At 48.7% G+C, this 15,633-nt stretch overlaps 1 protein-coding gene across 1 annotated transcript in view; it reads right to left on the reverse strand.

The window, feature by feature from the left end:
* Positions 1 to 15,633, reverse strand: part of RSBN1 (round spermatid basic protein 1) — a 101,056-nt gene that overhangs the window by 22,567 nt on the left and 62,856 nt on the right. Inside the window, exon 6 of the mRNA XM_063955408.1 lies at positions 12,158 to 12,266. Within this exon, the coding sequence (XP_063811478.1) occupies positions 12,158 to 12,266 (109 nt within the window). The remainder of the gene's footprint in view (positions 1 to 12,157; positions 12,267 to 15,633) is intronic.

The following is a 15,633-nucleotide window of genomic DNA, read 5'->3' on the forward strand; positions in this document are numbered from 1 at the left end:
ACCGCTATTGCCTGAGGGTCCCTTGACCTGGCGCAATATCTGTCTAGTTTTTTGTTCAAGCGGGACGCCATCATGTCCACCTTTGGTTTTTCCCAACGGTTTACAATCATGTGGAAGACTTCCCGATGAAGTCCCCACTCTCCCGGGTAGAGGTCATGCCTGCTGAGGAAGTCTGCTTCCCAGTTTTCCACTCCCGGAATGAACACTGCTGAGAGTGTTATCACATGATTTTTCGCCCAGCGAAGAATCCTTGTAGTTTCTGTCATTTCCCTCCTGCTTCTTGTGCCGCCCTGTTTACGTGGGCGACTGCCGTGATGTTGTCCCACTGGATCAATACCGGCTGACCTTGAAGCAGAGGTCTTGCTAAGCTTAGAGCATTGTAAATTGCCCTTAGCTCCAGTATATTTATGTGGAGAGAAGTCTCCAGACTTGATCACACTCTCTGGAAATTTTTTCCTTGTGTGACTGCTCCCCAGCCACTCAGGCTGGCATCCGTGGTCACCAGGACCCAGTCCTGAATGCCGAATCTGCGGCCCTTTCATAGATGAGCACTCTGCAGCCACCGCAGAAGAAACACCCTTGTCCTTGGAGACAGGGTTATCCGCTGATGCATCTGAAGATGCGATCCGGACCATTTTTCCAGCAGATCCCACGGAAAGGTTCTTGCGTGAAATCTACCGAATGGGATCGCTTTGTAAGAAACCACCATTTTTCACAGGATCCTTGTGCAATGATGCACTGATACTTTTCCTGGTTTTAGGAGGTTCCTGACTAGCTCGGATAACTCCCTGGCTTTCTTCTCCGGGAGAAAACATCCTTTTCTGGACTGTGTCCAGAATCATCCCTAGGAACAGTAGACGTGTCGTCGGAAAAAACTGCGATTTTGGAATATTTAGAATCCACTCGTGCTGTCGTAGAACTACTTAAGATAGTGCTACTCCGACCTCCAACTGTTCTCTGGACCTTGCCTTTATCAGGAAAGCGTCCATATTTCTTTTAAGAAGAATTATCATTTCGGCCATTACCTTGGTAAAGACCCGGGGTGCCGTGGACAATCCAAACGGCAGCGTCTGAACTGATAGTGACAGTTCTGTACCACGAACCTGAGGTACCCTTGGTGAGAAGGCAAATTTGGACATGTAGGTAAGCGTCCCTGATATCCAGTGACACCATATCGTCCCCTTCTTCCTGGTTCGCTATCACTACTCTGAGTGACTCCATCTTGATTTGAACGCTTGTATGTAAGTGTTCAAATATTTCAGATCTCACCGAGCCGTCTGGCTTCAGTACCACAATATAGTGTGGAATAATACCCCTTCCCTTGTTGTAGAAGGGGTACTTTGATTATCACCTGCTGGGAATACAGCCTGTGAATTGTTCCCAATACTGCCTCCCTGTCGGAGGGAGACGTTGGTAAAGCAGACTTCAGGAACTTGTGAGGGGGAGACGTCTCGAATTTCCAATGTACACCTGGGATACTACGTGTAGGATCCAGGAGTCCACTTGTGAGTGAGCCCCCTTGAGATGACCCCCTACCGCACCTGAGTCCGCTTGTACTGCCCCAGCGTCATGCTGCGGACTTGGCAGAAGCTGTGGAGGGCTTCTGTTCCTGGGAATGGGCTGCCTGCTGCAGTCTTCTTCCCTTTCCTCTACCCCTGGGCAGATATAACTGGCCCTTTTGCCCGCCTGCCCTTATGGGGACGAAAGGACTGAGACTGAAAAGACTGTGTCCTTTTCTGCTGAGATGTGACTTGGGGTAACAAAAGGTGGATTTTTCAGCTGTTGCCATGGCCACCAGGTCCGATGGACCGCCCCTTTATACGGCAATACTTCCATGTGCCGTCTGGAATCTGCATCACCTGACCACTGTCGTGTCTTCGTCTGGCAGATATGGACATCACATTTACTCTTGATGCCAGAATGCAAATATCCCTCTGCGCATCTCGCATATATAGAAATGCATCTATAGTCAATAAAATCTTGTCCCTGTCAAGGGTATCAATATTTTCAGTCAGGAAATCCGACCAAGCCCCCTCAGCGCTGCACATCCAGGCTGAGGCGATTGCTGGTCGTAGTATAACACCAGTATGTGTGTATATACTTTTAGGATATTTTTCAGCTTCCTATCAGCTGGCTCATTGAGGGCTGCCGTATCTGGAGACGGTAACGCCCCTTGTTTTTATAAGCGTGTGAGCGCCTTATCCACCCTAAGGTGTGTTTCCCAACTCGCCCTAACTTCTGGCGGGAAAGGGTATACCGCCAATAATTTTCTATCGGAGGAAACCCACGTATCATCACACACTTCATTTAATTTATCTGATTCAGGAAAAACTACAAGTAGTTTATTCACACCCTACATAATACCCTTATTTGTGGTACTTGTAGTATCAGAAATATGTAACACCTCCATTCATTGCCCTTAACATGAAACGTGTGGCCCTAAAGGAAAATACGTTTGTTTATTCACCGTCGACACTGGAGTCAGTGTCCGTGTCTGTATGACTGAGGTAAATGGGCGTTTTTACAAGCCCCTGACGGTGTCTGAGACGCCTAAACAGGTACTAATTTGTTTGCCGGCCGTCTCATGTCGTCAACCGACCTTGCAGCGTGTTGACATTATCACGTAATTCCTAAATAAGCCATCCATTCCAGTGTCGACTCCCTAGAGAGTGACATCACCAATACAGGCAATTTTGCTCCGCCTCCTCACCAACATCGTCCTCCTACATGTCGACACACACGTACCGACACACAGCACACACACAGGGAATGCTCTGATAGAGGACAGGACCCCACTAGCCCTTTGGGGAGACAGAGGGAGAGTTTGCCAGCACACACCAAAAACGCTATAATTATACAGGGACAACCCCTTATACAAGTGTTTTCCCTTATAGCATTTTTATATATGTAATCATATCGCCAAATAAGTGCCCCCCCTCTCTGTTTTAACCCTGTTTCTGTAGTGCAGTGCAGGGGAGAGCCTGGGAGCCTTCCTCACAGCAGAGCTGAGCAGGAAAATGGCGCCGTGTGCTGAGGAGAATAGGCCCCGCCCCCTTTTCGGCGGGCTCTTCTCCCGGAGTTTGTGAGATCTGGCAGGGGTTAAATACATCCATATAGCCTCAAGGGCTATATGTGATGTATTTTAGCCATAAAAAGGTATTATACATTGCTGCCCAGGGCGCCCCCCCCCAGCGCCCTGCACCCTCAGTGACAGTTGGTGACTGTTGGTGAAGTGTGCTGACAACAATGGCGCACAGCTGCAGTGCTGTGCGCTACCTTATGAAGACTGAAAGTCTTCTGCCGCCTGTTTCTGGACCTCTTCAACTTCGGCATCTGCAAGGGGGGTCGGCGGCACGGCTCCGGGACGAACCCCAGGGTGAGACCTGTGTTCCGACTCCCTCTGGAGCTAATGGTGTCCAGTAGCCTAAGAAGCAAATCCATCCTGCACGCAGGTGAGTTTACTTCTCTCCCCTAAGTCCCTCGTAGCAGTGAGCCTGTTGCCAGCAGGTCTCACTGAAAGAAAAAAACCTAACTTAAACTTTTATTCTAAGCAGCTCAGGAGAGCCACCTAGATTGCACCCTTCTCGGCCGGGCACAAAAATCTAACTGAGGCTTGGAGGAGGGTCATAGGGGGAGGAGCCAGTGCACACCACCTGATCCTAAAGCTTTTATTATTGTGCCCTGTCTCCTGCGGAGCCGCTATATCCCCATGGTCCTTACGGAGTCCCCAGCATCCACTAGGACGTCAGAGAAATAAGATTTATGACCCAGGGATCATGGCACGAATTTGACCAGATTTGACTGAAGAATTGTAGGTGAGCTCCCACCCAACAGCCTTCCAGGCATTGCGGTCCACATTCATGCTGAAGTCTTTGAGGAAGCAGAGCTTGAGCTCTGTTCCTGAGCACCTGCTGTTGCTGGTTTGCAAGGTTTACCTCTTGCGCCGCTGGAGGACGTAGAAGCACCTCTGGATTTGCCCTTGAATTTGGCCATCCGAAATGACTAATTTAGAAGCTGAATAAGTCTTCTTGGTTGGGAGGGGCTGTTGAAGCAAGATACTTAGACTTACCCGCAGTAGCTGTGAAGATCCATTTGTCTAATTCATCTCTGAACAAGGCCTCTCCTGTGAATGGTAGGCCTTCCACGCCTTTTCTGGAATTTGCGACAGCAGTCCACTGGCATAGCTACAAGCATCTGCGTGCCGACACTGCGATAGCGGTGGCGCATGCTAAGCACGCCTATTTCCTTTATGGCTTCCACCATAAAGTTTGCAGAGTCCTGTACATGCTGCCGGAGTAAGACAACATCCCCCCTAGATAAGGAATCTAACCCCTCAATTAGGTTACCCGACCATTTTGCAATGGCTTTAGTGATCCACGCACATGCAATAGTGGGTATTTTTAGGAAGGCTGAACCAGGAACAGGCAATACAATTTTTGTGACAGCCTTAAGACTGATGCATCCACTATCGGCGGATTTTCCCATTTTTTCCTATCCTCTAGAGGAAAAGGAAAAGATGAGAGTAACCTTTTAGGGATCTGAAACTTCTTATCAGGATTTAACCCAAGGTTAGGAAATGATGAGAGTAACCTTTTAGGGATCTGAAACTTCTTATCAGGATTTAACCCAGGGTATTCAATTCCTTTGACGCAGGAAAAGTGACTAAGGACTTTTTTTTTTTTTTTTACATAAAAAAAAAATAAGAATTTACTTACCGATAATTCTATTTCTCATAGTCCGTAGTGGATGCTGGGGACTCCGAAAGGACCATGGGGAATAGCGGCTCCGCAGGAGACTGGGCACAAAAGTAAAAAGCTTTAGGACTACCTGGTGTGCACTGGCTCCTCCCCCTATGACCCTCCTCCAAGCCTCAGTTAGGATACTGTGCCCGGACGAGCGTACACAATAAGGAAGGATTTTGAATCCCGGATAAGACTCTTACCAGCCACACCAATCACACCGTACAACTTGTGATCTGAACCCAGTTAACAGCATGATAACAGAAGGAGCCTCTGAAAAGATGGCTCACAACAACAAAAACCCGATTTTTGTAACAATAACTATGTACAAGTAATGCAGACAATCCGCACTTGGGATGGGCGCCCAGCATCCACTACGGACTATGAGAAATAGAATGATCGGTAAGTAAATTCTTATTTTCTCTAATGTCCTAGTGGATGCTGGGGACTCCGAAAGGACCATGGGGATTATACCAAAGCTCCCAAACGGGCGGGAGAGTGCGGATGACTCTGCAGCACCGAATGAGAGAACTCCAGGTCCTCCTCAGCCAGGGTATCAAATTTGTAGAATTTAGCAAACGTGTTTGCCCCTGACCAAGTAGCTGCTCGGCAAAGTTGTAAAGCCGAGACCCCTCGGGCAGCCGCCCAAGATGAGCCCACTTTCCTTGTGGAATGGGCTTTTACAGATTTTGGCTGTGGCAGGCCTGCCACAGAATGTGCAAGCTGAATTGTACTACAAATCCAACGAGCAATAGTCTGCTTAGAAGCAGGAGCACCCAACTTGTTGGGTGCATACAGGATAAACAGCGAGTCAGATTTTCTGACTCCAGCCGTCCTGGAAATATATATTTTCAGGGCCCTGACTACGTCCAGTAACTTGGAATCCTCCAAATCCCTAGTAGCCGCAGACACCACAATAGGCTGGTTTAAGTGAAATGCTGAAACCACCTTAGGGAGAAATGGAGGACGAGTCCTCAATTCTGCCCTGTCCGTATGAAAAATTAGGTAAGGGCTTTTATAGGATAAAGCCTGCCAATTCTGAAACACGCCTGGCTGAAGCCAGGGCTAACAGCATTACCACTTTCCATGTGAGATATTTTAAGTCCACAGTGGTGAGTGGTTCAAACCAATGTGATTTTTAGGAACTCCAAAACTACATTGAGATCCCAAGGTGCCACTGGAGGCACAAACGGAGGCTGTATATGCAGTACTCCCTTGACAAACGTCTGAACTTCAGGAACAGAAGCTAGTTCTTTTTGGAAGAATATCGACAGGGCCGAAATTTGAACCTTAATGGACCCTAATTTTAGGCCCATAGACAGTCCTGTTTGCAGGAAATGCAGGAATCTACCCAGTTGAAATTCCTCTGTAGGGGCCTTCCTGGCCTCGCACCACGCAACATATTTTCGCCAAATACGGTGATAATGTTGTACGGTCACATCCTTCCTGGCTTTGATCAGGGTATGGATGACTTCATCCGGAATGCCTTTTTCCTTCAGGATCCGGCGTTCAACCGCCATGCCGTCAAACGCAGCCACGGTAAGTCTTGGAACAGACATGGTCCCTGCTGGAGCAGGTCCTTTCTTAGAGGTAGAGGCCACGGGTCTTCCGTGAGCATCTCTTGAATTTCCGGGTACCAAGTCCTTCTTGGCCAATCCGGAGCCACGAGTATAGTCTTTACTCCTCTCCTTCTTATGATTCTCAGTACTTTTGGTATGAGAGGAAGAGGGGGGGGGGGGAACACATACACTGACTGGTACACCCACGGTGTTACCAGAGCGTCCACAGCTATTGCCTGAGGGTCCCTTGACCTGGCGCAATATCTGTCCAGTTTTTTGTTGAGGCGGGACGCCATCATGTCCACCTTTGGTTTTTCCCAACGGTTCACAATCATGTGGAAGACTTCTGGGTGAAGTCCCCACTCCCCCGGGTGAAGATCGTGTCTGCTGAGGAAGTCTGCTTCCCAGTTGTCCACTCCCGGAATGAACACTGCTGACAGTGCTATCACATGATTTTCCGCCCAGCGAAGAATCCTTGCCACTTCCGTCATTGCCCTCCTGCTTCTTGTGCCGCCCTGTCTGTTTATGTGGGCGACTGCCGTGATGTTGTCCGACTGGATCAACACCGGCTGACCCTGAAGCAGAGGTCTTGCCTGACTTAGGGCATTGTAAATGGCCCTGAGTTCCAGGATATTTATGTGAAGTGACGTTTCCATGCTTGACCACAAGCCCTGGAAATTTCTTCCCTGTGTGACTGCTCCCCAGCCCCTCAGGCTGGCATCCGTGGTCACCAGGACCCAATCCTGAATGCCGAATCTGCGGCCCTCTAGGAGATGAGCACTCTGTAACCACCACAGGAGAGACACCCTTGTCCTTGGAGACAGGGTTATCCGCTGATGCATTTGAAGATGCGATCCGGACCATTTGTCCAGCAGATCCCACTGAAAAGTTCTTGCGTGGAATCTGCCGAATGGAATCGCTTCGTAAGAAGCCACCATCTTTCCCAGGACCCTTGTGCATTGATGTACTGACACTTGGCCTGGTCTTAGGAGGTTCCTGACTAGGTCGGATAACTCCCTGGCTTTCTCTTCTGGGAGAAACACCTTTTTCTGTACTGTGTCCAGAATCATTCCTAGGAACAGCAGACGTGTCGTCGGAATCAGCTGCGATTTTGGAATATTTAGAATCCATCCGTGCTGTCGTAGTACTACTTGAGATAGTGCTACTCCGACCTCTAACTGTTCTCTGGACCTTGTCCTTATCAGGAGATCGTCCAAGTAAGGGATAATTAAGACGCCTTTTCTTCGAAGAAGAATCATCATTTCGGCCATTACCTTGGTAAAGACCCGGGGTGCCGTGGACAATCCAAACGGCAGCGTCTGAAACTGATAGTGACAGTTCTGTACCACAAACCTGAGGTACCCTTGGTGAGAAGGGCAAATTGGGACATGGAGGTAAGCATCCTTGATGTCCAGAGACACCATATAGTCCCCTTCTTCCAGGTTCGCTATCACTGCTCTGAGTGACTCCATCTTGAACTTGAACCTTTTTATGTAAGTGTTCAAGGATTTCAGATTTAAAATGGGTCTCACCGAGCCGTCCGGCTTCGGTACCACAAACAGCGTGGAATAATACCCCTTTCCCTGTTGTAGGAAGGGTACCTTGATTATCACTTGCTGGGAATACAGCTTGTGAATGGCTTCCAATACCGCCTCCCTGTCGGGGGGAGACGTTGGTAAAGCAGACTTCAGGAACCGGCGAGGGGGAGACGTCTCGAATTCCAATTTGTACCCCTGAGATACTACCTGCAGGATCCAGGGGTCCACTTGCGAGTGAGCCCACTGCGCGCTGAAATTCTTGAGACGGGCCCCCACCGTCTTGCCTGAGTCTGCTTGTAAGGCCCCAGCGTCATGCTGAGGACTTGGCAGAAGCGGGGGAGGGCTTCTGTTCGTGGGAAGAGGCTGTCTGCTGCAGTCTTTTTCCCCTTCCTCTGCCCCGGGGCAGATATGAGTGGCCTTTTGCCCGCTTGCCCTTATGGGGACGAAAGGACTGAGCCTGAAAAGACGGTATCTTTTTCTGCTGTGAGGCGACTTGGGGTAAAAAGGTGGATTTCCCAGCCGTTGCCGTGGCCACCAGGTCAGATAGACCGACCCCAAATAATTCCTCCCCTTTATACGGCAATACTTCCATATGCCGTTTGGAATCCGCATCACCTGACCACTGTCGCGTCCATAACCCTCTTCTGGCAGAAATGGACATCGCACTTACTCTTGATGCCAGAGTGCAAATATCCCTCTGTGCATCACGCATATATAGAAATGCATCCTTTAAATGCTCTATAGTCAATAATATATTGTCCCTGTCCAGGGTATCAATATTTTCAGTCAGGGAATCCGACCACGCCAACCCAGCACTGCACATCCAGGCTGAGGCGATTGCTGGTCGCAGTATAATACCAGTATGTGTGTATATACTTTTTAGGATATTTTCCAGCTTCCTATCAGCTGGTACCTTGAGGGCGGCCGTATCAGGAGACGGTAATGCCACTTGTTTTGATAAGCGTGTGAGCGCCTTATCCACTCTAGGGGGTGTTTCCCAGCACGCCCTAACCTCTGGCGGGAAAGGGTATAATGCCAATAATTTTTTAGAAATTAGCAGTTTTTTATCGGGGGAAACCCACGCTTCATCACACACCTCATTTAATTCATCTGATTCAGGAAAAACTACGGGTAGTTTTTTCACACCCCACATAATACCCTTTTTTGTGGTACTTGTAGTATCAGAAATGTTCAAAACCTCCTTCATTGCCGTGATCATGTAACGTGTGGCCCTACTGGAAAATACGTTTGTTTCCTCACCGTCGACACTGGAGTTAGTGTCCGTGTCAGTGTCTGTATCGACCTGAGGTAACGGGCGTTTTATAGCCCCTGACGGTGTTTGAGACGCCTGTACAGGTATTAACTGATTTGCCGGCTGTCTCATGTCGTCAGTCTTTTGTAAAGTGCCGACACTATCACGTAATTCTTTCCATAAGACCATCCAGTCAGGTGTCTACTCCCTAGGGGGTGACATCACTAACACAGGCAATTGCTCCACCTCCACATCATTTTCCTCCTCATACATGTCGACACAGCGTACCGACACAGCACACACACACACAGGGAATGCTCTGATAGAGGACAGGACCCCACTAGCCCTTTGGGGAGACAGAGGGAGAGTTTGCCAGCACACACCAGAGCGCGAGATATATTATATATATATATATATATATATATATATATATATATATATATATATATATATATATATATATATATATATATATATATATATATATATATATATATATATATATATATACACACACACATACATACATACATACATACATACATACATACATACATACATACACACACACACACACACACACACACACACACGGATAACCTTATATAAGTGTTTTTCCCTAATATAGCTGCTGTATATATTAATATGCCAATTTAGTGCCCCCCCCTCTCTTGTTTTACCCTGTTTCTGTAGTGCAGGACTGCAGGGGAGAGTCAGGGAGCCTTCCTCCAACGGAGCCGTGAGGAAAAAATGGCGCCAGTGTGCTGAGGAGATAGGCTCCGCCCCCTTCACGGCGGCCTTTCTCCCGCTTTTTAATGGAAAAATTGGCAGGGGTTAAATGCATCCATATAGCCCAGGAGCTATATGTGATGTATTTTTTGCCAAAAAAAGGTTTTTTATTGCGTCTCAGGGCGCCCCCCCCCCCAGCGCCCTGCACCCTCAGTGACCGGAGTGTGAAGTGTGCTGAGAGCAATGGCGCACAGCTGCGGTGCTGTGCGCTACCTTATTGAAGACAGGACGTCTTCTGCCGCCGATTTTCCGGACCTCTTCACTCTTCTGGCTCTGTAAGGGGGCCGGCGGCGCGGCTCCGGGACCCATCCATGGCTGGGCCTGTGATCGTCCCTCTGGAGCTAATGTCCAGTAGCCTAAGAAGCCCAATCCACTCTGCACGCAGGCGAGTTCGCTTCTTCTCCCCTTAGTCCCTCGGTGCAGTGAGCCTGTTGCCAGCAGGTCTCACTGAAAATAAAAAACCTACTTTAAACTTTTACACTAAGCAGCTCAGGAGAGCCCCTTAGCCTGCACCCGTCTCGTTCGGGCACAAAAATCTAACTGAGCCTTGGAGGAGGGTCATAGGGGGAGGAGCCAGTGCACACCAGGTAGTCCTAAAGCTTCTTACTTTTGTGCCCAGTCTCCTGCGGAGCCGCTATTCCCCATGGTCCTTTCGGAGTCCCCAGCATCCACTAGGACGTTAGAGAAATAATATTCCTCACACTCCTCTGACACTATCAGGATTATGCAGAACATCTGATAGTCTCCATTACCCGTGACAGAGCTGCATCCCCCCTCCGAGTCCACCTCTCCCTCCTCCATGCCTGACCTGTCAGAGTCAGACTGCAAGATATGGGCCAGAGATCGCTTTTGCGGACAAATGGGAGGGGATTGAGACACTGTCTTGGGGACAGAGTCTCTGTTCATAAACTCATCCACAGTCTGTTTTAAGCATTGCCTCTCTTTCTCATTGCGGAACAATTTTATAGAAAGAGCAGAGATCATTCCCTTAAAAGACTTAACCCATTCCGGTTCAGCCCCACTAGTCTGAACCCTAAGTACCCAGTAGTGAGCCCCCTGGTGAAGAGGAACACTCTGCAGTACAAGACACACACTCTTTGCCTGACATAATGTAATGTGACAGCACACACACACAGGAAAGGTTAAGCACAATTAACCCACAAAGAGCACTTCAGGGAGACACGATGTTTGGAGCCAGCCACCACTGCGCCCTTATCGCTAATGCCAAGCTTAGCCGGATCGCAGACTAAGTACCCCGCGATAGAGGATTTAGTAAACTAGTAATCGCTCCCACACTGCCATAACCCCCTGGTACCACGGAGGTAATCTGGAGTCACACTAGCGGAGCTGCGCGTCCCTGTCCTGTCAGCGTCTGTCCACTGCAGAGGAAAAATGGCGCTGTGAGCTGCTAGACCCTCTCATAGTGAAGCCCCGGCCCTCCAATGGCACGCGGTCTTCCCGCTCTTTTTACACTGGCTGAGGAATCTGGTGCTTAAAATGGAGAAAACCGTTTTAAGGCTGTTGTGCCAATATGAGTACTGTGTACAGTGTACAGGGACGCAGTTGTGTACTGTGTCCGGAGACGCATTCTGCCCCTTTTAGAAGCTGTGCGTCTCTGTACCCTCAAGCCGCCATAATGGCTGTCGCCCCGCTAGCCGGGACACCGGCTCAGTACTCACCACTCTTCATTCTTCTGGCTCTGCTAGGGGTGGCGGCGTGCGTGGGCTTGCGAATAGGTTCCTCAGGAGCTAAGTGTCCCGTCAGCGGGGAACGGGACCATTAACCCTTCAAGAGGCTTCGCCGTTCCCCTCCCCCCCATCCTCTAGAACGCAAGATAAATAAATAAATAAAAAAATGGGAGGGACTGGACTGCGCAACCTAATTTTAAACCTAAGAGGTGCTACCATGCTAAGACTTCGTGGCATGCAGAAAAAAAAAAACTTCAGATGCACACTAAGCACTAAGAATACTGATCAAAATTATAATAAACTCTACAATTTAGCATGGAGTAGAAAAGCACGTTTTACCAAAAATACATGACTACCTTCCACATCAAAGAGGACCTTATCAGTTGGGTCCCTAACATCCTTAAAACAGATTATATAAATTTATCTAGGTCTTACCTATAATATAGTGCCCATTCTAATATGTAGACAGCGATGGAAGAACCTATATTAAAGTCACCTAAGGGCAGGTGTGTGGGGTGCTTGTCCAGGCAGAAGGAGTCTCTATCCTTCAAGTGTACAATAGTTTTAGAATAGTAAAGTATGACAGTGGTACCTGAGAAACAGGAGGCTCATGGAGATCCAGTTGCAGTCTCTGCACAACATGAGAAAAGTCCTCTGCATGGAAGCAGATTACATCTTTGGTTATGCGAGGTTGATCACTCCTAGGTAGATAAGATAAACAAAAAATTCACTCAGATCTCTGTTTAGCTTACCATCATACAGGTAAGAAACTAGACATCTCACTTTCGCCATTTAGAGAGACCAGACACAATTGTTGCCACTTAGTACTATTAGATATACACACATCTGTAAAAGCAACTTGGAAAGTCTTTACCATTAAGGGGTATATGCAATTAGCGGCAAATCGCGGCAATTTTTCGGCCGTTTTTTAATTCGACCGTCTAATTTCGGCAAGTGGGTGCCGAAATTGACCATATTCAATAAAAGACGGATTCGACAGTCCCGCTGACGAAAAATGGCCGATTTGACGGATTTTGTTCCGATTTTTAAAAAACGGGAAAAAAACTGAAAAAAAATTGCGTGGGGTCCCCCCTCCAAAGCATAACCAGCCTCGGGCTCTTAGAGCTGGTCCTGGTTCTAAAAATCCGGGGGAAAAATGGACAGGGGATCCCCCGTATTTTTAAAACCAGCACCGGGCTCTGCGCCTGGTGCAAAAAATACGGGAGACAAAAAGAGTAGGGGTCCCTCGTATTTTTTACACCAGCATCGGGCTCCACTAGCTGGACAGATAATGCCACAGTCGGGGGTCACTTTTATACAGCGCCCTGCGGCCGTGGCATTAAATATCCAACTAGTCACCCCTGGCCGGGGTACCCTGGGGGAGTGGGGACCCCTTCAATCAAGGGGTCCCCCCCAGCCACCCAAGGGCCAGGGGTGAAGCCCGAGGCTGTCCCCCCCATCCAAGGGCTGCGGATGGGGGGCTGATAGCCTTGAGAAAATGACAAGAATATTGTTTTTTCCAGTAGTACTACAAGTCCCAGCAAGCCTCCCCGCAAGCTGGTACTTGGAGAACCACAAGTACCAGCATGCGGGAGAAAAACGGGCCCGCTGGTACCTGTAGTACTACTGGGGAAAAAAATACCCAAATAAAAACAGGAGACACACCTTGAGAGTAAAACTTTATTTCACACCTGCCGACACACATACTTACCTATGTTGACCTGCCGACTGCCACGTCTCCTGATCCGACGATCCAGGGTACCTGTGAATAAAATTATACTCACCTCAATCCAGTGTCCAGATATAAATCCTCGTACTTGGCAAAAAAATAAGAATTTACTTACCGATAATTCTATTTCTCGTAGTCCGTAGTGGATGCTGGGGACTCCGTAAGGACCATGGGGAATAGCGGCTCCGCAGGAGACTGGGCACAAAAGTAAAGCTTTAGAACTACCTGGTGTGCACTGGCTCCTCCCCCTATGACCCTCCTCCAAGCCTCAGTTAGGATACTGTGCCCGGACGAGCGTACACAATAAGGAAGGATTTTGAATCCCGGGTAAGACTCATACCAGCCACACCAATCACACCGTATAACTCGTGATCTAAACCCAGTTAACAGCATGATAACAGAGGAGCCTCTAGAAAAGATGGCTCACTACAGCAATAACCCGATTTTTTGGTAACAATAACTATGTACCAGTATTGCAGACAATCCGCACTTGGGATGGGCGCCCAGCATCCACTCCGGACTACGAGAAATAGAATTATCGGTAAGTAAATTCTTATTTTCTCTAACGTCCTAAGTGGATGCTGGGGACTCCGTAAGGACCATGGGGATTATACCAAAGCTCCCAAACGGGCGGGAGAGTGCGGATGACTCTGCAGCACCAAATGAGAGAACTCCAGGTCCTCCTCAGCCAGGGTATCAATTTTGTAGAATTTTACAAACGTATTTGCTCCTGACCAAGTAGCTGCTCGGCAAAGTTGCAAAGCCGAGACCCCTCGGGCAGCCGCCCAAGATGAGCCCATCTTCCTTGTGGAGTGGGCATTTACAGATTTTTGGCTGTGGCAGGCCTGCCACAGAATGTGCAAGCTGAATTGTACTACAAATCCAACGAGCAATAGTCTGCTTAGAAGCAGGAGCACCCAGCTTGTTGGGTGCATACAGGATAAACAGCGAGTCAGATTTTCTGACTCCAGCCGTCCTGGAAACATATTTTCAGGGCCCTGATAACGTCTAGCAACTTGGAGTCCTCCAAGTCCCTAGTAGCCGCAGGCACCACAATAGGTTGGTTCAGGTGAAACGCTGAAACCACCTTAGGGAGAAACTGAGGACGAGTCCTCAATTCCGCCCTGTCCGAATGGAAAATCAGATAAGGGCTTTTACAGGATAAAGCCGCCAATTCTGACACGCGCCTGGCCCAGGCCAGGGCCAACAGCATGACCACTTTCCATGTGAGATATTTTAACTCCACAGATTTAAGTGGTTCAAACCAATGTGACTTTTGGAACCCAAAAACTACATTGAGATCTCAAGGTGCCACTGGAGGCACAAAAGGAGGCTGTATATGCAGTACCCCTTTTACAACGTCTGAACTTCAGGGACTGAAGCTAGTTCTTTTTGGAAGAAAATTAACAGGGCCGAAATTTGAACCTTAATGGACCCCAATTTCAGGCCCATAGACACTCCTGTTTGCAGGAAATGTAGGAATCGACCCAGTTGAATTTCCTCCGTCGGGCCTTACTGGCCTCGCACCACGCAACATATTTTCGCCAAATGCGGTGATAATGTTTTGCGGTTACATCCTTCCTGGCTTTGATCAGGATAGGGATGACTTCATCCGGAATGCTTTTTTTCCTTCAGGATCCGGCGTTCAACCGCCATGCCGTCAAACGCAGCCGCGGTAAGTCTTGGAACAGACAGGGTCCTTGCTGGAGCAGGTCCCTTCTTAGAGGTAGAGGCCACGGATCCTCCGTGAGCATCTCTTGAAGTTCCGGTTACCAAGTCCTTCTTGGCCAATCCGGAGCCACGAATATAGTGCTTACTCCTCTCCATCTTATCAATCTCAGTACCTTGGGTATGAGAGGCAGATGAGGGAACACATACACTGACTGGTACACCCACGGTGTTACCAGAGCGTCTACAGCTATTGCCTGAGGGTCCCTTGACCTGGCGCAATACCTGTCGAGTTTTTCCCAACGGTTTATAATCATGTGGAAGACTTCTGGGTGAAGTCCCCACTCTCCCGGGTGGAGGTCGTGTCTGCTGAGGAAGTCTGCTTCCCAGTTGTCCACTCCCGGAATTGCTGACAGGGCTATCACATGATTTTCCGCCCAGCGAAGAATCCTTGCAGCTTCTGCCATTGCCCTCCTGCTTCTTGTGCCACCCTGTCTGTTTACGTGGGTGACTGCCGAGATGTTGTCCGACTGGATCAACACCGGCTGACCTTGAAGCAGAGGTCTTGCTAAGCTTAGAGCATTGTAAATGGCCCTTAGCTTCAGGATATTTATGTGAAGTGATGTCTCCAGGCTTGACCATAAGCCCTGGAAATTCCTTCCCTGTGTGAC

The sequence above is a fragment of the Pseudophryne corroboree genome, chromosome 2, assembly GCF_028390025.1.
Source record: "Pseudophryne corroboree isolate aPseCor3 chromosome 2, aPseCor3.hap2, whole genome shotgun sequence".
NCBI classification, from domain to species: domain Eukaryota; kingdom Metazoa; phylum Chordata; class Amphibia; order Anura; family Myobatrachidae; genus Pseudophryne; species Pseudophryne corroboree.